The sequence below is a fragment of the Crocuta crocuta genome, unplaced genomic scaffold, assembly GCF_008692635.1.
Source record: "Crocuta crocuta isolate KB4526 unplaced genomic scaffold, BGI_CrCroc_1.0 scaffold168, whole genome shotgun sequence".
In the NCBI taxonomy this organism is placed as follows: domain Eukaryota; kingdom Metazoa; phylum Chordata; class Mammalia; order Carnivora; family Hyaenidae; genus Crocuta; species Crocuta crocuta.
Window position 1 is genome coordinate 4,386,213 of NW_027532591.1, and position 22,990 is coordinate 4,409,202.

Genomic DNA, 22,990 nt, shown 5'->3' on the forward strand with positions numbered 1-22,990 from the left:
GGGGGCGGGGGGGGGCTAACCCAATATGACTGGTCTCTATCTAAAAAAGGGAAATGTAGTCCCAGATATGCACACAGGGAGAGCATAGCCATCTACAAGGAGAGAGGCCTGGCACAGATCCATCCCTCACTGTTCAAAAGGAATCAATCCTGTTGATTTCAAACTTCCAGCCTCTAGAACTGTAAGATAATAATTTTTTGTTGTTTAAGCCACTCAGTTTGTGGTACTTTGTTACTGTAGCCCTAGTAAGCTAATATAGGGGAAAAAAGGAAAAGCAAATGAGACTAGTAAAGTGGCTATTACAATAACCCATGTGACCAGTACTACTGTATTAGGATAACACAAACTTAGATATTAGTCCAGTCCTCTCATACTAGGAAGGCCTAGAAAAAAGGAAGAGACTACCCAAAAACACAAAATAAGTAACAACCCAAATTTAGGTCTCCTGATTCCTAATTAGCATGTTTTCCAGTACCCCAACGTGTGCCTACCTGCCCTACTGCATTATCCCTAAGAGTCAGTCTAGAGGTATAATTTCAAACAATTCACTACATGTACAAAATTTCTTTGAAAATTTATATTAAAAAATACATTGGAGGAGATTCTGGGTGACTCAGTCAGTTAAGTATCCAACTTCGGCCCAGGTCATGGTCTGTCTCATGGCTTGGGGGTTCGAGCCCCACATTGGGCTCTCTGCTGTCAGTGTGGAGTCTGCTTTGGATCCTCTGTCCCCCTCTCTCTCTGCCCCTCTCCCACTCACATACACTCTCTCTCTCTCTCAAAAATAAATAAAGATTAAAAAAAGTACATCAGAGGAGTACCTGGCTGGCTCAGCCAATAGAGCATGCAACTCTTAATTTTGGGTTGTAAATTCAAGCCCCATGTTGGGTGTAGAGATGACCTAAACATAAAATCGTTAAAAAATAAAAAGTCTACTGGAATTTTTCATAATAGTCGTAATCACCACCGTCATTTTTTATTTTATTTAAACATTTTTCTAATGTTTATCTATTTTTGAGAGAGAGACAGACACAGAATGAGAGTGGGAGAATGACAGAGAGTGAGGGAGACACAGAACCTGAAGCAGGCTCCAGGCTCTGAGCTGTCAGCACAGAGCCCAACACAGGGCTCCAGCCCACGAACCATGAGATCATGACCTGAGCCGAAGTCAGACCCCCAACAAACTGAGCCACCCAGGTGCCCCTAATTTCTTTGTGCATTAGCTGCTATGAAATATATCTTATTTTTGAGATTTATGAAGATTACTCCAGTATTTCCCTATAAACTTTAATGGGCATTTCGCCAATTGTCCAATACCACTGATAAAAATTACTAACTTCTAGAGGCAAGGTTAATAAACTTCTTCTTGGGGGTGCCTGGGTGACTCAGTTGATCAAGCGTCTGACTTCAGCTCAGGTCATGATCTCACAGCCCATGGGTCCGAGCCCTGTGTCAGGCTACGTGCCAACCACCATCATTTTTTAAATGCTTACTTTGTGATGATCACAATAATACAATTATAACAATATTAATAATGACTAATACTCACATGACATTCATTGTATGCCAGGTACTGTTTTCCATCCTTTTACATATACTAACTTATCTTCAGAATAAACTTATAAGGTAGAAACTCTAATTATTCCCATTTTACAGATATGGAAGCTGAAGTTAAATAGCTTGCCCAAGGTTTCACTGCCAGTAAATGGCAGAGCTGGGATTAGAATTTAGGTGGTCAAGTTCTAGAATCTGTAGTTTAGCCATACACTATACTGCCTTTCCAGCAAAGATTAAATGAACAAATGAATAAAAGAATATGCTCTCACCAAAGGAGACTGAAAATACTGACTTCAGATCTGGAAAACCGGGTCCTTTTGTTTCCCTTCAAATGTAACTTGAAAGGGTACAGTGCTAACCTTGTTACTAAAATCACCTACTCCCCTGACACCAGCCACACACACACCCATGCCAACTCGGAACATCTGAAAACAGTCCGATTTCCTGAAGTGTCACATGCATAGCCACCTAATTATGCCACTATCTGCAAAGTGAGCTGAAGGCTCCCACATCAGTAGCTGTTTCCCTAAAACACTAAAAAAGTACAGGGTTGGAGGGGGGGAACCATTTCTAAACACAGCATTTACATCAGAACTCCCAAGCCCTTCATGCTAAAACTGTTTTCATGAACGTATGTGAAAGACATCAGAAAAGTATTATCCACCCACTTCTGCTGTTGAAACAAAAGGTCAAGTGTCAGAGCTGGCAGCCAATCCTCCAAAACAAGCAACACTGTACCTGAGAGGTAGAGTAACACAGTAGCTGAGCAAAGTCCAACCACAGCGAGCCGACCTCGACTGGAAGCCTAGTTCCACCCTTAGTATTTTTACAAATGCAAAATATGGCTAATAAAAATATCTATCCCATAAGATTATTGTGAATGTGCATAGGACACTGATACTTCATGTGTCAGTGCCAAGTTTTTATTCCAGAGACTTGACAAAGTCATCCATCTCTGTTTCAGGCAAGAGAGCACCTGAACTGCCCCCATTGACAGCTTTCTTATTCCTCCTATGAAGTCTTCAAAGGAGTTTCTGCACTCAGAGACAGGAATGGTACACTGGTTAAGAGCACGTGCTCTGGGATTTCTAAACCAGAGAGTCCATTTACCAGCTGTGTGACTCCCTTGCCCCATTTTAGATTCTTCATCTGTGGAATGAGGATGATGAGAAAAAGTATTATCCATCTCAGAAGGTTATTATGAGTATTAAACCAGTCAGTACATGAAAAATGCACAGAACAGTGCCTGGAATGTAGTAAACGTACAGAAAATGTTAGTCATCACAATTCTCCTCGGAGATGATATATTCCAAATTTTTAGGACACAGAGAACAACAAAATTATAGTTGACCCCTGAACAACATGGGACTGAACTGCATGAATCTACTTATACATGGATTTTTTTTTTATAGTACAGTACTTTACATTTTCTCTTCCTTGTGATTTTCTTCATAACATTTCTTTTCTCTAGCTTACTATATTATATAAAAACAGTATATAATACATATAACATAAAAATATGTGTTAATCAACTATTTATGTTATTGGTAAGTAAGGCTTCTGATCAACAGAAGGCTATCAGTAAAGTTTTGGAGGAGTCAAAAAAGTTATATGCTGATTTTTCGACTGTGGGATGTAAGGGGGGTCAGCATCCCTAACCCTGGTGTTGCTCCAGAGTCAACTGTATTTGAGAATACCATCCTGTTAGAGCTGGAATGACTCTTAGGAATCATTTCTAGTTCAATGCTCTCATGGTCTGACCAGCACTAAAACTCAGGTCTCCTGATTCCTATCCAGTGCTTACAACACACCACTATATTTCCTATTCTTAATGAAAATAGTAGGGTTGTTCAATCTCTTCTTTTTGCAAACCAACAGAAAGAGCCAGAGCTACTGAAACATTTGGGAAGAAATTTTACTCATCAAGATTTTCAGGACATACTGCTTCAGGGGCACATTTTGGGTGAGGTAGGATAGGTGAGCTATAATTTATTTCCCAAGAATCCATACCCAAGAGATACAAAAAACAAAAGTTTGAAACATTATTAATTCCTTTCAGGAAGAATTAAATATTCTTCCTTTGGAGGGCATAATAATAAATATTAACTAAATATTCTCTAAGTTTGTAACACAATATTAAGTGCCTTTTTAAAAATTTAATCCTCACAGCACAGCCCCCCTGCCTCAAGTTGCCTTCTTACATCCTGCTACAGTTACCTGGTATTTCCCTGCTCACAGTACATACCAAAGCTTATGCAATTGTTTGCTTACTTGCCTTGACAATCTTTCAGACTATAAGCTGAAAAAAGACAGGAATCTCAATGATCAGATATACCATTAATTTCTTCTTTCAACAGATATTCCTGAGCATGAATGAGACAGAAATGGTCCTGGCTTACTGGGGCAGACTTTACCTGCAAATATCTCTCATTCCACATGCTTTTCTTACAAAGTGACCTCAACATTCTTTGCATGGAGGTCCTTCCCCTTGAACATGCCCCTACAGACTACAGTAGAAGTGATGCTATGTGACTTGTAAGACTAGATGATAAAAATGCAATGCACATGCACCTTGTTCTCTTGGGTTGGCTCTTTTAAGAGTCTGGTTGTCATACTGAGGAAGCTCACACCTAGCCCATGAAGAAAGACCATATGGAGAAGTAACCAAGGGACATACCTTCCCCACAGTACCTTATTTGAAATCCTGACCCACAGAATTATGAGCATAATAAAATGATTTCCTTACACTATCAAATTTTGGGGTGGTTTATTATGCAGCAATGGCAACTGAAATAACCATTAAGATATGGCTTCATATCTAACAAGGAATAAAGATACTGAACATGTGACGTCAAGGTATTGCCTACACCTAACAGTAACTGGAACAGAGTAAATTATTTGTTGAATGTCCAAGGTAGTTATTATGCCCACTTTTCAGATGAGGAAGTGAGCTTTGAGAGGTTAAGCAACTTGCCCTAAGCCTCTCAGCTGGTCAATAGCAGAATAAATTAAAACTCAGATCTACACCCACACTCCTAACACTGTATTCTGTCTCCCTTGGTGTTTAAAATTTTGCGTTAAGTATACAGTAATCTGTTTCAAAATGAGATCGTCAGTAATGAAAATATTCTGGCCAGTAGAATTCACCACGCAGTTTCATCACTGAGATAGAAACCCACATATCACCTTCTCAGAGAAATCTTCTTTGACCTTCCTAGCTCAAGCAATGCCAGCTCCCTCACCCTCCCCAGCCATTCTTTCTACTCCATCACAATTTCATTTTCTTCACAGAACTTATCTATAGCTGAAATTGTCTTGCTTCTTCCATTTGTTCTTGTTCAGGTGTCTAATCTCTGTATCTCTGACTTGAATATGAACTCTTGTGAGAGCAGGACCCTTATCTGTCCTAGCTATTTCAAGATCCCTAGTGCCTAGTACAGTGCCTGGAATATGGTAGGTGATCAAAAATTTCTACTGAAGGAGTAAATACCAATAAATATGCAAACTGGAAGGATAATGCAAAATGTAAGTCAGCAGGACTGTATCAGAATCATTCCATCCAGTAAGGTTGGTACAAAAAAAGGAGAGGAAAGTCCATGCTACCACTCTTCTACTTAGAAAAACCATAAACCCTGAATTCCAAAGATGTAGGTGAGGGGATGGGGGGAGGGGTCACACCGATCCCCCATTCATAACCACTGTCCCCTCACTCTTCAAAAAAAAAAAAATCAGTTCTTCAGACACATTGACTGAAGCACACCAAGAACAACTGTTGGTGACCCTCTAACATTAGACATTCTATCCTTCACCTGGCCTCTCCTTATATACCAGTCACATCTCCCTGGGATGCTGGTGCTGTTCTCCCCAAGGTACGTTAGAAGCAGTAACTTAACTCTTAAGGGAGGATGTGAGGAGGAGGATCTTCAGAGCCAGGGAAAGGGTCTCTGCATAGGCAGGTCTTAGAGACCGTATTTCTCCCAAAAGGGAAAATGATTGCTCCTGAGGACCTACCAAGTGCTAGGCACCTCTGCTGGGCTCTTAAACACGCTTTAGGGTCGTTCCTTATTTCCAACACAAGCATTTAGGGAGGCCTCAAGCACAACTTCCTCGTCTTACCATTTCCCAAACCCGCTACTCCTTTTCCCCAAGAAATCCTCAACATCCAGGAGCGGTTAGGGAGGATAAAAAGAAACCTGGCGTGGCCTAAGAGACAGAACGGGAGGGGGGTCGTGTTAGCACAAGAAGATTATACTGGGCTAGGGCCCAGTCTGAGTAACGATTAAGATAAGAAGGCAGTCTGACCCTTTCCAAGCCCAATATGTCCATCAGAAGAGGTGATGAGAAGCAGGAAACTGAAGCCCAGCAAACAGGTGGCCCCGAGACGAGACCGAAGCTCCATGGTGGGAGGTGCGCGGAGCCACCGAGCTGAGCTGACGGAGGAGAGCCAGCCCTAGCAGAAGGTCCGCGCCGTTCCCCAAGTGCGGCTCAGCCCAACCCCTCGCGTTCCCAGATTTTTTTTTTCCTAACCGTGAAGGAAGTGATGTTAGACGGATGTGGGTGGTGCCTCCGGTGTCTGGTTTGAGATGGATTAAGTTTAAAGGTGCAGATCACGTAGAAGGGTGCGGGAGTTGCTCTCTTGCGTGAGCTGCTTCCCCTCAATTCTGGATGTTCAGTCCGAAGACTGAGAGGGAAAAGGTGGGCCGCGACAGTGGGGGGTGGGGAGAAGGCTCAGGAGAACCGTTGCTGGTTGTCTCAGCCGGCGAGCTAGCTCGCCGCCCCAAGAACCGCTGCACTTAATATTCACAACGCGAAATTATTGATCGGTGAAGTAAGCCGCTCCCTACAGCGGGCACGTTGCCCATTGGCCTTCCTTTTCCTCCACTAAAACAAACAAACGAACAAAAAAACAAAACAAACAAACAAAAAAACACACCTAGACTACGGGATTCCATTCTTAGGTTCCTGCTCCGGTCACGAGGAGACCTGGCAAACCTGTTCTGCAGTGCATGGTCTCATGCTTTGCAAGAATGCCTCTTCCTGCTGGAGAAGCAGCGCTGGACCTTATTTTTTCTGGCAGCCACAGTTGTTCCACTCTGAGATGATGCAACTAACCGATGCAAGCTCCGAGAAAACCAAATTTAGGATCTCTTATTGCAAAACTGTCCCAGATCTTCAGGGAACCAAGACAAAAGTCACTGCAGACATTTAAAGCGTAAAGCTTCTTCTGGTTAAGTCTACTTGTTTTTAAACTTTGTGGGTTGAGTATCCGTCCTCAAGTTTTCCTCTCTGATTTACATAACAAACGGTAAAATTTCCCGTCTCTACTCCTAACAGAAACTAGTTGAGTCTCTACACTAGTGAGTCCGCAGTAGTTGACTCTGACAGTGGGTACTTAATACTTAGTGAAAGACATGAGACAAAAGCACACTCTCAAACTAAAATACACACCTCTTTTTTTATTAGTATCCAAACAAAATCGTGGGCACAATGGAATCCTTCGGAGACTGCAAGTTCCAGAATGCAGTGCGGTCACCTGCACCTGCCGCATTTCTAGTGGGAGGCGCAGAGCAGTCTGGGTTTTGTAGTTCGTATACGCGTTCTCCATGATAGTCTACCCTGGTGAGAGAGAGAGAGGGGCGGAGCCGGTTNTCTGTCTCGACTGAGGCAGCCATCTTGCTCTTGCCGCGTGCTGTTGTTGGAGGACCCTCCCTGCTTCAGGTGAGACCCCCGGCGGTCCCGCCACTCCACGGCCATAGGCCGCTGCGCACGGTCTCCCCCCGCCCTCTTCTTCCGACACCCGCCAACCATTCGGGTTGCCACTTCCGCCGTGGCGCGCCGAGTGGGGGCGGAGGCGGCTGGTTTGGCTTGTCGGTTACCGGCGGCGCAGCTGGGGGTCGGCACCTGAGGGAAGGTCCCCAGCACCACTGCCCCCTATGGGGGCGAGCGGGGGGCCGCGCTGTTGCCGCCTAGATCCAGTCCCAGGAGGCGGATTACCCCCGCCTCTCTCCTGTTACTCTTCTTTATTCACAATAATACTGTGACAACAGCCTATCTGTTGTCATCTCATTTGATCGTCCCACTCTACAGATAGGAAAACTGAGGTTAGCAGCCCCTAGCCCCCAAGCGCTTGGAACTGAATTCCGTTGCAGCTCTCTTCACCTCATAATGGCAGTATTTGTTTACAATTCTGCTTCCCTCTGAGACATTGACTTGTCCATCTCGATAGCCCCATCGAACTGTCTGATGCATAGTAGGTTGTCAGGAAACAGATGATTGACCGACGGGCACCCTGTTACACAGCTAGTGAATGGCGGTTTCAACTTCCGTTCCCACGTTCTTTCACTTATACCGCTGTCCCCTCGGGAGTGGTAACAATAGTTACCGGTTTTTGAGTATATGTACCCTGTGCTTGATAACTTAACCTTTAACCCTTAAAACAACCGTATGAATTGTGTGGTGTTAAACCTTTTCTAATACAGAAGGAACACAAGTTCAGAAAGTAAAATACCCTTCTGAAGCCTTGATGGGTAGAACCTTGATCCTTATGATTCCAAAACTTGTGCCTCTGTTAGAGGAACCCCACATAGTAAAAAGTCAGGACTTAGAGTTGAAATTATTTTATCTGTGTAAACATAAAGTGCCTAGCATAATGCTTGTAACTTAGGCACTCAATAAATATTGATCAGAACCTCATTATTTACACTTTCCTTGAGTCCTTGAGCAAAGAGCTAATCGATCTTCGGATCCCCAAGGAAGAATGCAATAATTTACGTTCTTAGGAAGTTACTTCTTCGTTTTGGGTCTAGGAAGTGACTTCTCCCTTCTGGACCTTCATTTCCAAATCTGTTAAATTAGGAGGGAGGTGAACTGTTTTATTTGTTTATAACTTATGTATACCCTGCTGCTGCTTGGAGGTATTTGAGGTGGTCTCACATACAAGATAGGAATAATGAGTACAATGAAGTAAAGGTTGGTTGAAGTATAGGGAATTAAGCCAGGTGATCTTTGAGGTCTAGTCCAGATTCTGAGCTTGACACCTCATCTCTCATAGACTGAGTCCAGTCCTCTTTTCTCTTTCAATTCCACATACCTCAACCTGGTAGTAAACAAAGGACCACCTTTCTTTCTCCCCTCTGGCCTTGAGTTTAGAACCTCCCTAAAATGCTTTTTCTCTGAGATAATTCTTGGGAACAAGTTTTCTGTTGCACTGATTACCTGGAATGGAATCTGTCCTTTTTCATCAACACACTGATATAAAGAGTTAATTTTGTTTTTGCTTTTGTTTGAAACAAGTCAAGATTCTTTATCTTGACTTCAGTCTCTTCCATCTTTTCTCTTGGGGATTGTTACTTCAAAATGCAGAAGAGCCCCAGAGGGTTTACCCTGTGTCTAGTTCTAATATTTTCACTTAGCCCCTTTTTTGTAAAAAATTCCGTAGGCTCTAAGTTTCACTACACTTTCATGGCCACATTCCTTTGAGAAAAGTGAATATTGGTCCTTTTCTGTGGATATTGATTATAGACAGGGATTTGCCTCAGCAAATTTAAGTTGGCAGAGTTGAGATTGACACACACCTAAGCTTTCTGGCTTTGTATTCCTCCTGTAAAAGAGTGTCTTAGTTGCTTGAACGTTTGTGATACAGTGCTGAGCAAAGACTGAGGAACTATAAATTCTGAATGTTATTTGGGAATTGGACTTTATTTGGCCTTGAAACATAATACACACACACACACACATACATACATACAGGTTAGTGCAGAAATAGTGTCACAAAACAGAACAGTTAGTACTTATATAATCTTTGATTCTCTTTCATCTCTCAAATGAAAACATTATCTTTTTCATGTGAATGATAATTATAAAGGGGTTAGAGAATTGGGCAAAAAAGGCTTGAGAACAGCTTTTATTCCTTCTCTCACTTGGTAATGATCTATTCGTAATAATCTGCTGTTCCACAGAACAAGTAAAACAAGACTTTTAACCTTGGCTTTTATTTGTTTATATAGTATGGAATGTTACAACCCATTATAAACATTTTTTCTTTAGTAGGAATATCACTGACCAGATTAGGATTTATGACTTTATAATTTTCTTAGAATTTTCAAAGTCAAAATTGGCCTCAGAAAGGTTATTTTTAAGACTCTCCTCCCCACGAAGCATGCACAAAAATTTAGTATTAATGTAGCAGAGATGTTTTTGTCAAATTGTGCAGTGAGGAATTTTACCCAGTGTGCAAGAATATCTTGACAAATTTGACATATTGTATCAGTGCAAGGTATTGAATGAACTCTGGAAAGGGCTGCAGAAGTGCTGAATGTCTGAAAATCTGGTTCTCTTTTCCTGTTACTAACATACCATCTGACCTTGAATAGAAGATATGACTACCTCGTATCTTGACAGCTAGAGAGCCTATTGTTGAATTTATTTGTCTAGCTTTTTTTTTTGTTTTGTTTTCTGTTTATGAGCACAAGGTTATTTATGGCTCATTTATTATTTGGGAGAAAAAAGGTTGTGCTGATAACATTTGGTAATTACTCTCTGCTGTAAAAACTCTTTGGGGGAAAGCTGCCTTGTCTAATATAGAGATTTTCTAATTGGTTAGGTTTTACTGAATGCCAAAGAACTGAACTATGCTTTTAAGGAGGGACCCTCAAGTAGGTAACTTTGAATCCTGTTCTATTTTGTTTGTGTATTTGACTCCCTGGTGGTTTTATTTAATTTCCGTTCTCTTAATATCTGGTTTATGAAGCTAGAACAAGTTATTAATATTTATTAAGAATATATAGATAGTATTAATATGACCACTGTGGTGATGCCTGTTGTAAGCCTAGTGAACCAGAAGTTACTGTTGCATAAACAGTTATTTTATGTTGGTAAAACAGTAATTTTTAACAAATCTATTTTTCCCCCCCAGATTTACCAACAGCATGAATCAAGAAAAGTTAGCCAAACTTCAGGCTCAGGTCCGGATAGGGGGCAAGGTGAGTGTGGCATAAGAAAAATTGATAGGAAAATGTATTATTATCAGAAAGTAGTATTTTTTTGGATTTGTGGTCATTGAAAATCTAAAATCTTTTCAATAATCAATATCAAACCACATTCCAATTTGAAAAAAAATGTTTAGATTTAATATAGGTAACTAGAAGATTTCTCTCTCTGGCTGTGCAATGATAATAGCCACCTTTGTTTGAATCCTCTCAACATCTGGTAGTTATGTGATATGAACAAGTTAACCTTGTTAAGCTTCCATTTTCACATGTGCAACGTAGAAAAAATCCTGCATAAGATACATCTAAATATTAGAGTAATACTTATAAAACACCTATCTGGCAGGGGGAGTAGATACTTAATAAATGATAGCTGTTATTATGTTAGACTCACAGGGCATCCCAGATGTTGAGGTTATCTTAACATCTGGATATACCTATTGCTACATTTAGGTTTTTAAGTGGTTTAACTGGAGATGCTCAGACTGATTGTACTTTTGTTCATTACTAGGTTTTCCTCCCAAATTCTTGTGCCTATTTTTTGTTGGTCAATATGAGCATAAACATTCCTGCTACATGTACTTTGAAGCCTAAAGAAGAACTTGTTCTGAGAATCTTTGATTCCCTTCAGCTCTTGCCCCAGGCTCAAGGAGAATACTCTGCCCTTATCTATGCCTAGTACAGTCTTTATATAAAAGGAAAAGTGAGATAGTACTTAGCTCAGACCTGGATGGGGGTAGGTAGGACACTATGTAGCAACTCTACCTGTCATTTACTTTGATAATTACCACAACTCCTAAAAATGCAGATAGAAGGGGAAGAGAAGTGACTAGTACTTTCTCCTTCCATAGTGATTCAGTTATGGGACTCTTGAGTCATATTAACACATTCATGTAACTAAAGTAGTCACATTGTAGCATCAAGTATAATATAATATACCAATGAAAAAACTAGGGATATACAGGAACCATAGAATATACCTGAAAGAGCTTGATGCAGCACAACACTAATATATATCTTTAACCAGATGATTCACACATTGATTCATTTAACTAGTTTACTGAGTATTAGTTTATTATGTTTGACACATAGTAGATAACCTAGTCAGGGTTTTCTTCTCTTGACATAGTTAACTAAGTTTGGAAGAGAGACATGCTCACAATTACACTACCAGATAGTAAATATTAAAATGAAGTACAAGGTGCTTTTGCCTAGGAGGGACAAGGAGGTCATCACTGATAAATCAAGAATTTATCACTAGGTAGACAGCTAAGGGAAAGTGTGAGGTGACCGGGGATTGTCATTCTCATACTTGCTAAGGCATCGAGGATGCTGAGATAACATGGTGCTTAATGGAATGGCTTGCTTTAGTTTGGTACAGTTAGAGTTTAGACTATCCAATGGATAAAGATGGTAGGAAATTAAACATAATTCTGGGTTAAATCGTAGTCTTATATGCCATATTAAGGAGCTTAGGATTTTATCCTATAGTCAAGGGACAACCATATTGAAGGATTTTAAAAAGAATAGTCATTTTAGAAAGGTAGGTCCTCGTAACATGGAAAATGGGATGAAATAGAAGTTTGGCATAGAGAACAATTGAAAGGCTGATGCTGTAGTATATGGAACACAAATTCGGAGTTGGAATCCACATGACTCAGAATACAGAGAATGAAGAGGAGGGATGACCCCCAGATTTCTGATTATAAAGACCAAGTATATGGTGGTACTGCCAGCTACAAATCTAAGAAGAATAGTTTTGTGGACTGATAAGGTTTTAGACATGTTGAATTTGTGGTACCTGAGGATCATTTCATTTTAGGAAGTGATTGAATTTTCTCTGAGACAGGAATGCTTCACAAATAAGCAACGATCTATGAAAATAGTCCTCCTGGTCCATCCTCCAGCAACTGAATTTTGTTGCATCCTCTGCTGCTACTCACAGAGCTCTCTTTCACTCCCACTAGCATTGCTGAGACTGAAGCCCCTGCCTACTCTCTATAAGGCTGGTTCCCTGAGTACTGCAGGAGCTACCCAGAGAATGAAATCTCTCTTCCTTTCCCTTACTCCTGCCAGGTCCCAGAAAGATTTAGCCCTCAAGACTTAGGCTTCTTTTGGTAATGTTTTATTTCTGCTTTAGGTTACATTTTTGTAAATTGGCCCAGGAATTTAATCCATTATTTTAAGTAACTTTTCAGTGGAAATATATATTAAGAGTTTTGAAGTATCTATTTAGAAATGAGCTCTTTCTGCCTTCATGAATAATTTTCAACCTATTTGGTCTGGCCAAATTTCTAAACATCATTCTAGATTCCTTTTTTCCTCATATCCCACATCCAGTCTGTTAGCATGTTGGTTCTTCTGACAGTCTAAGCTCTCTTCATCTCCACTGCCAGAACCCTCATCTCTCGTCAAGACTGCTACAGTAGTCCTGATTGATCTCATTATAGTTCATTTTCTATAGCAACTTCAGTCATCTGTAAAAATAAGCAAGATCATTCCCATGCTTAAAACCTTCCTATTGCAATTGGAATAAAATCCAACTCCTGCCCATGGCATTGTAGGCTACCTGATTTGGCCCTTGCCTGTCTTTTTGATTGCATTTTCCTCCTCCTCCTTTGTTCACTCTGCTCTAGCCATAACTGACCTGCTTTCTCTCTGTAGAAACAATAGGCTCACTCTTGTTTCATTCCACTTGAATCACTCTTCCCCTAGATCTTCCCATGGGTCTCAGCTCATAATGTCACCTCTTCACTGAACATTCTAATGAAGTAGTGCTTTGCCCTCATCCAATAAATCTTATCACTGGTTTTTTTCTCCTTACTATCCTTATCACATTTGAAAGGATCTAATTTGTTTATGTATTTATGTATTTATTCCCGTTAATGTATGCTCCTTGAAGTAAGAACTTAATCTTTTTCATTCCTAGATTCTAGGAATCTAGAACACTCATGCAGTAGGAATTTGATGCTTAATTATGTCAGAATCTTCAAAGTTTCAGAATATCCTTAGACTCAATTTTATTGTCAGAGGGTGGTAGGTACTGTGAAAAAGCATTCCCTGTAATGTTTGGAGGTTGTTATAAAACACATTAAGTTGCCTTGAAGTTATAAGTTATTTTTATTAGAAAACTTTTGAAACATACTGAAATGATAAATGGATATTGTAAAGAATAAGAACTGGCTAGAACTTACTCTCAAAAATCCGTGTTAGGCTGCCAGTCACACAATTCTGAACTGTCTTCTTAGTCATTACTATTAAGTCAGCAATTTCTTACGTGGATTTTAATTAGAATAGGAAGACATGTGACTGCAGTTACCAGATGCAGGCATCCTAATACTTCTGTTTGGTTATTTTTCAGGGTACAGCTCGCAGAAAGAAGAAGGTGGTACATAGAACAGCTACAGCTGATGACAAAAAACTTCAGAGTTCTCTAAAAAAACTGGCTGTGAATAATATAGCTGGTATTGAAGAGGTATGATCATTTTGTAAATTGTTCAATTGTGTGGACATATGGCATATTTACAAATATCCACACTTTTTGAATGTAAAATATCAGCTTAGAAAAATCTGATATTGTCACTCAGGTCTCTTTGAAGAAGTAGCTGTTGAATTTGCCAATTGTATAATAATGGCTGCTTGTAAAAAAAATATAATAATTTTAGTGGACGGTTAAGGAATTCATCATACTTTTTGGGCTCAAAGAATTTGCACATATGACAAAATTATGGAACTGCTCTTGAATTTTCATGCAAAAAACATATTTTTTCTAATAATATAGAAATAAAGATACTCCAAGATTTCTTCAAATAAGGTAGACTTTTCCCCCATAAGAGCACCTTTCTACTCAACAATATCTCTTTAATTACTTCAGCCAAGAAGCTCTAGCAATAGCCTTACATGGGTTGGATTTCTAATTAGACCCTTTCCAGAAATTATTGGTTAAATTTTTTAAATCATTTTATTATATTTTGGTGATTTGCTTTTCTCAAATATGTAACCAAAGACTGATTTTATTTCAAAAGATACTCAAGAAAAATTATGATGACATCAACTATTTGTGATCTGTTACCATCTAGAGTCACTTCTACCTGATGATTCCATTTCTGATAATAACCAATGTTTAAATTTTCACTGCCATAAATTAAACTGAATGTTTAAATTATATTTAATGATATCGTTACTATGTATGGTACCACCTCACCATTTTTTAACAGATTGTTAATGCACACGTTCTGTAAAGCAGATCAGAAATAATGCGGAGTCCAGGATCAATAAGAAAAAGCAGAGTACCAAAGAAAAGGCAGTGAAGTGGCCACATGTTCCTTCTATTATACATGTATGAATAAATATTACTGCACCATTTAATTCTGCTTTGTGCTTTCAAAATTAGTATACTGAAATGGTAGAAAACGTAAGCTACATATATCTTTTTTCCTTTTAGCTTGATGTGCCTGTGCATTCTTAACTGATAAAGATAAGAACTTCATTTGCAAGTCTTAAAATTAAGCATTTTATACATTTTTTCTTCTGAGCTACTGAAAGCTTCTATATATTTTTATTGACCTAAAATAATTTTCAGAAAGATCATTCTCTTTATCTGGGGTGTATATGAGAAAAAAAAATCTCAGCTTCTCTTAAAAAATCTAAAGCTTGATAAAAAAGAACAATTTGCAGGGTGCCTGGGTGGTTCAGTTAAGCGTCCAACTCTTGATTTCAGCTCAGGTTATGATCTTACAGTTGTGAGATCGAGCCCCACATCGGGCTCCTCACTGAGCATGGAATCTGCTTAAGATTCTCTCTCTGTCTCCCTCTGCCCCTCTCCCAGCTTACTCTCTCTCTCTCAAAAAAAAAATACATAATAAGTAGTAATAAGAGACAGTAACTCTGATACTGTTAAACCTAAACAACTTGAACTAATAAGTGTTTTGGCAGTCTTCCATCTTCACCTACATTTCTACTCTCTGACTACTACCCCCATCCCACCCCACCACCTCAGCTGAAATCAAGAGTCGGATGCTTAACTGACTGAGCCACCCAGCACCCTTAAGGACACGTTTTTCTAAATGTTTGTTTTTGTTCAGATTTGGGACATTTTATGGTTCTTATAATTAATGAAACTTTTTGTTGTTGGATAGCATTGGTTTTATAAATGTTTTATAATAAAATAAGGAAACCAGTCAATTAACAGTTTTTGATCTTTTCAGAATACAGCTAAACTTGTTATAGTGCTGTACTGAGTTGATGGTATTATTGTAGTTGAAATTGTCTTAATAAAGTATTTAATGATAGTCAACACTTAGTGAACATCTGTGTGCCAAGCATTTTGTCAAGGACTGCTAGGAAGTAGTGGATCTTATGATCTAGTAGGGAAACTAATTGGTTAACTAGACAAATACGAATTATCCTACTTCAGGTTCACAATATTTCTTTGAATCAGTTGTTGTTGGCTACAGATGAGGAAGCTGAGACAGAGAATTAGGTACCTGCCCAAGATCACATAGCTACTAAGTACTAGATTCCAGATTTGAACTAAAGTGTGTCAAAACCAGAGTTCATTCTGTTCACCAATTTATCCTTTTGGTCTTTTCAGTTGTACTTTCTTATATCCCCTTGTGGCCCTTTCCTCTCTTCCAGTCTCCCTGTCCCTCAACACCCACTCCCTTCCTACCTTATACTCTGTAATATTGAGCACCTACCATGCAGAATTCATTAGTCACCCCATAACAGATAAATCCCCAACAATATTTCCAAGGACATTGCTGTTTCTTTTTTCAGGTCTTAACGCAGACATTATTTCTCCCAGAAACGTTTCCTGTTAGCACCCATACACACTTGTGTAAAGAAGGGTTAGATGCCTTTCCTATGTGCCTTCATTATATACTTTTATATAATATACTTTTTTCTTATATAATATACTTTTATTATAGCATTTATTAAACTGTAGTGTGAATTCCTTTTTATTGGTACTACTGATGGAATTCTAACTTGTTGAGGAGTCATACCAAAACATTGCACAGAAAATTAATGCTACATAATAGGCATTACTACTTTCATTGCACCCCTACTTTGTGTGTGTGTGTGTGTGTGTGTGTGTCTTCCAACCCTCACAGACTAATTATAGAGAGAAAATATGTATAAAAATAATTAACAATGCAAAGTAACAGCTGTAAAATTTCTGAGTATTTGAACCTAAGATGGGAGGGAGTTTTACTTTTTTCCTACTTTAACCTCTTTCTAAAATTGATTTTTTGAGAACTAAGATATTCATACTTTATATAACACTTCGCAGATTTTGTGTAGGAATATCTAGTATACTATATATAACATGGCTTGCCTCAAACATTATGTTTTGTGTTACTATATTTAAAGTAGAGTTTTAAAAAAAATTTTTTTTAAACAAAATGAGGTATACTGGGTTTAAAAACAGCTTTTCAGAGGGAGAAAAGAAACTACTTCATTAAATGTAAACTTGAAAACATGTACAGAAGTTTTCAGAAACACAAAGATGTGAAAAAATACATCTTAGAATAGAAGAAACATATTACTGATTACAATTTTGTTATCTTTAGTTTCAAACAATGTTTGAAACTTATTTCAAAGTATTGAACTCTGGGGTGCCTGGCTGGTTCAGTCAGTAGAGCATGCGACTCTTGATCTTGGGATAGTGAGTTTGAGCTCCACATTGGGTGTAGAGTTTACTTTATTATTATTTTTTAGGAAGTTTATTTTGAGAGAGAAAGAGAGACACAGGAGAGTCGGGGCAAGCAGAGANTGACTCTGGATTTTGGCTCAGGTCCTGATTTCATGGTCATAAGATTGAGCCCCGTGTCAGACTCTGTGATGAGAGCACAGAGCCTGTTTGTGATTCTCTCTCTCTCTCTCTCTCTCTCTCTCTCTCTTCTTCTTCTTCTTCTCTCTCTGTCTCAAAATAAATTTTAAAAAAGTGCTTCACTCTGAGGAATATACTATCTTTTTGTTTTTTGGTAGTTTAAGAAAAGAAGATAAAACCTTTCAAAATGAAGAGACACAATTGCCATTGTTGTAGAACAAAAATAATATTACTATGTTTCCCGTACTTAGACATTCAAAACATTAAACAAGTAGAAAGTAACTCAGTTTGTTGAGTTGGGAAGAGAAAGATTGATGGTGAGTCCCAAAAACTCAGGGAATGTACTTTTGCCAAGTAAAGTTTTAATCTTACTTTCTAAGCTGTTGGTATTAGCGAATTTTTCCCCCTCCAAAACTTAATTTATGTCCTCTTCAGAAACTTTAAAAACTGAAGGACTGTTTGGATTAAGATTCTCTGGTCTTTTATGTATTCATTAGTTTGTTGATTTGGTGTAGTAAATTCGTCATCTATAGATTTCTGAGAAATCAAAGCTGTCAAAAAGTAAGGGGCAGGGGAGGAGAGTCAGAGACTGTTTCATACAAAAACCAAGTAAATAAGCAGGTTTTAGGAGGGAATTCCTAGGCAGACTCCAAAAGATTTACAACCCAGAACTAAATTCCTAAAAATGGTTTATATCCAAGATATTTGAAGGTATTTGGATGTTCTTCTTTTTGGTAATCTAGTTGAATATAGTGACCTGTCCTCACCTGATAACCTAAGTCTATTAACAATGGGATCTGTTGTATTTCTTGGAAATGATTAATTTTACCAGATTTATTTGGTAAGAAACATCACCAAAAATCTGAATTTTGGATTCAGATGGCCTAGTTGCTTCATAGAGTTTTATGTTCAGAGGATATCTTCTTCTCTTACACCTAGGATATAATTCTGCCTCTGTGAAACTTTTCCTATCCACTGCCCTTACCTTAAATTGCTCTGCTATAATACATTTATTACGACAGCCTCATATTGTGCAATTAGTGTTTGTTTGTTTCCCCCCCACCCCCNAAAGTAACAGCTGTAAAATTTCTGAGTATTTGAACCTAAGATGGGAGGGAGTTTTACTTTTTTCCTACTTTAACCTCTTTCTAAAATTGATTTTTTGAGAACTAAGATATTCATACTTTATATAACACTTCGCAGATTTTGTGTAGGAATATCTAGTATACTATATATAACATGGCTTGCCTCAAACATTATGTTTTGTGTTACTATATTTAAAGTAGAGTTTTAAAAAAAATTTTTTTTAAACAAAATGAGGTATACTGGGTTTAAAAACAGCTTTTCAGAGGGAGAAAAGAAACTACTTCATTAAATGTAAACTTGAAAACATGTACAGAAGTTTTCAGAAACACAAAGATGTGAAAAAATACATCTTAGAATAGAAGAAACATATTACTGATTACAATTTTGTTATCTTTAGTTTCAAACAATGTTTGAAACTTATTTCAAAGTATTGAACTCTGGGGTGCCTGGCTGGTTCAGTCAGTAGAGCATGCGACTCTTGATCNCAGAACCCAATGCAGAGTTTGAACTCATGAACAGTAAACTGTAGAGTATACTATTAAAAAAAAAAAAAAGTTCAGGAGGCACCTGGATGGCTCGATCCATTAAGCATCTGACTCTGGATTTTGGCTCAGGTCCTGATTTCATGGTCATAAGATTGAGNAGCACAGAACCCAATGCAGAGTTTGAACTCATGAACAGTAAACTGTAGAGTATACTATTAAAAAAAAAAAAAAGTTCAGGAGGCACCTGGATGGCTCGATCCATTAAGCATCTGACTCTGGATTTTGGCTCAGGTCCTGATTTCATGGTCATAAGATTGAGCCCCGTGTCAGACTCTGTGATGAGAGCACAGAGCCTGTTTGTGATTCTCTCTCTCTCTCTCTCTCTCTCTCTCTCTCTTCTTCTTCTTCTTCTCTCTCTGTCTCAAAATAAATTTTAAAAAAGTGCTTCACTCTGAGGAATATACTATCTTTTTGTTTTTTGGTAGTTTAAGAAAAGAAGATAAAACCTTTCAAAATGAAGAGACACAATTGCCATTGTTGTAGAACAAAAATAATATTACTATGTTTCCCGTACTTAGACATTCAAAACATTAAACAAGTAGAAAGTAACTCAGTTTGTTGAGTTGGGAAGAGAAAGATTGATGGTGAGTCCCAAAAACTCAGGGAATGTACTTTTGCCAAGTAAAGTTTTAATCTTACTTTCTAAGCTGTTGGTATTAGCGAATTTTTCCCCCTCCAAAACTTAATTTATGTCCTCTTCAGAAACTTTAAAAACTGAAGGACTGTTTGGATTAAGATTCTCTGGTCTTTTATGTATTCATTAGTTTGTTGATTTGGTGTAGTAAATTCGTCATCTATAGATTTCTGAGAAATCAAAGCTGTCAAAAAGTAAGGGGCAGGGGAGGAGAGTCAGAGACTGTTTCATACAAAAACCAAGTAAATAAGCAGGTTTTAGGAGGGAATTCCTAGGCAGACTCCAAAAGATTTACAACCCAGAACTAAATTCCTAAAAATGGTTTATATCCAAGATATTTGAAGGTATTTGGATGTTCTTCTTTTTGGTAATCTAGTTGAATATAGTGACCTGTCCTCACCTGATAACCTAAGTCTATTAACAATGGGATCTGTTGTATTTCTTGGAAATGATTAATTTTACCAGATTTATTTGGTAAGAAACATCACCAAAAATCTGAATTTTGGATTCAGATGGCCTAGTTGCTTCATAGAGTTTTATGTTCAGAGGATATCTTCTTCTCTTACACCTAGGATATAATTCTGCCTCTGTGAAACTTTTCCTATCCACTGCCCTTACCTTAAATTGCTCTGCTATAATACATTTATTACGACAGCCTCATATTGTGCAATTAGTGTTTGTTTGGTCCCNCACCAAAAATCTGAATTTTGGATTCAGATGGCCTAGTTGCTTCATAGAGTTTTATGTTCAGAGGATATCTTCTTCTCTTACACCTAGGATATAATTCTGCCTCTGTGAAACTTTTCCTATCCACTGCCCTTACCTTAAATTGCTCTGCTATAATACATTTATTACGACAGCCTCATATTGTGCAATTAGTGTTTGTTTGTTTCCCCCCCACCCCCNTTTATCTCAGGGTCATGAGTTCAAGCCCCACATTGGGCGTAGAGATTACTTAAAAAAAAAATGTTTTTTAAAGGTAGTCATAGGAAGCTGGAGCTCAGGAGACCACATAAGGCTAAGAAATGTAACTTTTGTAATTGTATACATAAGTATTACTGTTTATATTTTCCTCTTTCTGAGTCTTCCTTTTCCTGAACCACTTGTACCAGAAGGAAGACTTAAAGTTATTGGTTGACTTTTAACCACAGTTCCTTCTCCCTCCAACTAGAGCCTCAGGTACCAATTAGTGGACAGCTCTGAGTACAGGAGAGTAAAAGGGAAGCACTATGTCCCATTCACCTTATTCCATAGCAGCCTTACTTAACTTTTAAGATCCTGATTTTTGGGTTTATGTTTTGATTTTAACTACTTTTTTATTGTGGTCAAATACAACATAAAACTTGCCACTTTAACCATTTTAAGTACAATTCAAAGACACTAATTACATTCACACTGTTATTCAGCTACCATCATTATCTATTTCCAAAATTTTTCATCATTCCAAACAGAAACTCCATACCCATTACGCAGTAACTTTCCATTCCCTCTTCCCCACCCCTGATAACCTCTAACCTACTTTTTGTCTCTGTGGATTTGCCTCTTGTAGATATTTCATGTAATACAATATTTGTCCTTTCGTATCTAGCTTACTTCACTTAGCATGTTTTCAAGGTTCATCTACATTTTAGCATGTATCAGAACTTCACTCCTTTTACAGCTGAATAATATTCTATTGTTATGGATAATAACACATAATATCCATTCATCTGTTGCCAAATGTTGGTGAACGTTTTCTGTTTTTAAAATAGCTTTCCTCCATCTAATAGGAAGATATATTGTCATTGTAGAAAATTATAGGTATATAGAAAATATGAAAAATATTAACATTTGATCATAATCCCACTACCCAGAAGGGACTACTATTAGTTTTGCATTTCTTTATACGCATATATTTTTAACATACTTGAGACTATAGCTAGAAGCACAATTTGGAATCATTTTTTCCCAAATAGCACTATATCATAAAAATTGTTTCATATCATTAAAAAAACTCTTCTTAATCATCAGTTTAGATGTCTACATATACTCAATAAATGAATATACCAAAATTTAATATTTCTTAATTTATAATACATTAAGTACTTTGATAATAAGAGAATCACATGATGGACTTCAATATATGTAATCTGTATCTCCATCTATGGTTTTCTTCAGAGAGATTCTTGGAAATGCAGTTACTGGCTAAACAAGCATGAACATTTTAGAATTCTTCATCCATGTTGCCAAATTGCTTTTCAAAAAGGTTACACCATTTTACACTATCTATAGCATAGCTGTGGAGAATCCCATCTCATCAGACTCTTGCCACCAGAGCATAAGAGAGAATGATCCCAGCATATCATACAGTTTAATAACAGCTGTTAGCTTTAGCTCATGTCAACAATAATCGGTTATGCTTCATACTACGCTTTAGAAATAAGCAGGTGCTGGGGCACCTGGGTGGCTCAGTCGGTTAAATGTCTGACTTCAGCTCAGGTCATGATCTCATGGTTCCTGGGTTCGAGCCCCATGTCGGACTCTGTGCTGCCAGTTAGCTTAGAGCCTGGAGCCTGTCTTCAGATTCTGTGCCTCCCTCTCTCTCTGACCTTCCTCTGCTCAGGCTGTTACTATCTCTCTCTCAAAAAGAAATAAAACATTAAAAAAAAACTAAAAAAAAAAAAAAGAAATAAGCAGGTGCTGAACTTAGAAGTATTGAATATGAAAGATACTGATTTATGAGAGTGTGTGCTAAGCCCATAATCTTCAAACACTTACATCCCTTAGCCTCACAAAAACCCAGACACATTTGCCCTTTTCTTAAAATGTCTGTTATTTCACCCCATTAAGATATAGGAGGAATGCAATAAATGATGAATTTCCTAATAAACATTTAAATGCCACTACATGGGTGGCTGGATGGCTCAGTCGGTAGAACATGTGACTCTTGATCTTGGGGTTGTAAGTTTGAACCCAATGTTGTATGTGACAGTAACTTGAAAATAAAATCTTAAAAATGAATTAATAAATTATACTACATACAGGAAGGAGTAGCAGTAAAACTTGATTTTTAAGACAATTGTCAAGTCTCCGATCCGCAGCTAGCTGGCCTAGTGGCGACTTGGATTAAAAAAAAAAAAAATTACATGGAAGAATTTAAACTTCCTCTCTGAACTGCGAGGGCAATTATCAGCAAAAGATGTAGAATCAAATATAACTTTGTGAGCCTCCTAGAGCCATAAAAATTTACTGCTGTAAGCAAGCATCAGGTTTACCAGATAGAAGGTTGCTGTGATTAATATATGCACCCTACTCTGAGGTGAAAAAGGCAGGGTGTTTAGGGGTTTTTTGTTTTTTGTTTTTTTTTTTT

The 22,990-nt window shown here is 38.1% G+C and overlaps 2 protein-coding genes across 3 annotated transcripts in view; one reads left to right on the forward strand and one right to left on the reverse strand.

Moving 5' to 3' along the window:
- TXNDC12 (thioredoxin domain containing 12) overlaps nt 1-6,087 on the reverse strand; it is a 26,246-nt gene extending 20,159 nt beyond the window's left edge. The window contains exon 1 of the mRNA XM_077779709.1: nt 5,860-6,087. Within this exon, the coding sequence (XP_077635835.1) occupies nt 5,860-5,956 (97 nt within the window). The 5' untranslated portion in view covers nt 5,957-6,087. The remainder of the gene's footprint in view (nt 1-5,859) is intronic.
- A 1,122-nt stretch (nt 6,088-7,209) lies between these two features.
- Nucleotides 7,210-22,990, forward strand: part of BTF3L4 (basic transcription factor 3 like 4) — a 29,408-nt gene continuing 13,627 nt past the window's right edge. Inside the window, exons 1-3 of one of the 2 annotated variants that reach the window (XM_077779735.1) lie at nt 7,210-7,275; nt 10,472-10,538; nt 13,906-14,019. In XM_077779735.1, coding sequence (XP_077635861.1) covers nt 10,485-10,538; nt 13,906-14,019 — 168 coding nt within the window. In that variant the 5' untranslated portion in view covers nt 7,210-7,275; nt 10,472-10,484. The remainder of the gene's footprint in view (nt 7,276-10,471; nt 10,539-13,905; nt 14,020-22,990) is intronic. The other variant, XM_077779736.1, reaches the window with a different exon arrangement.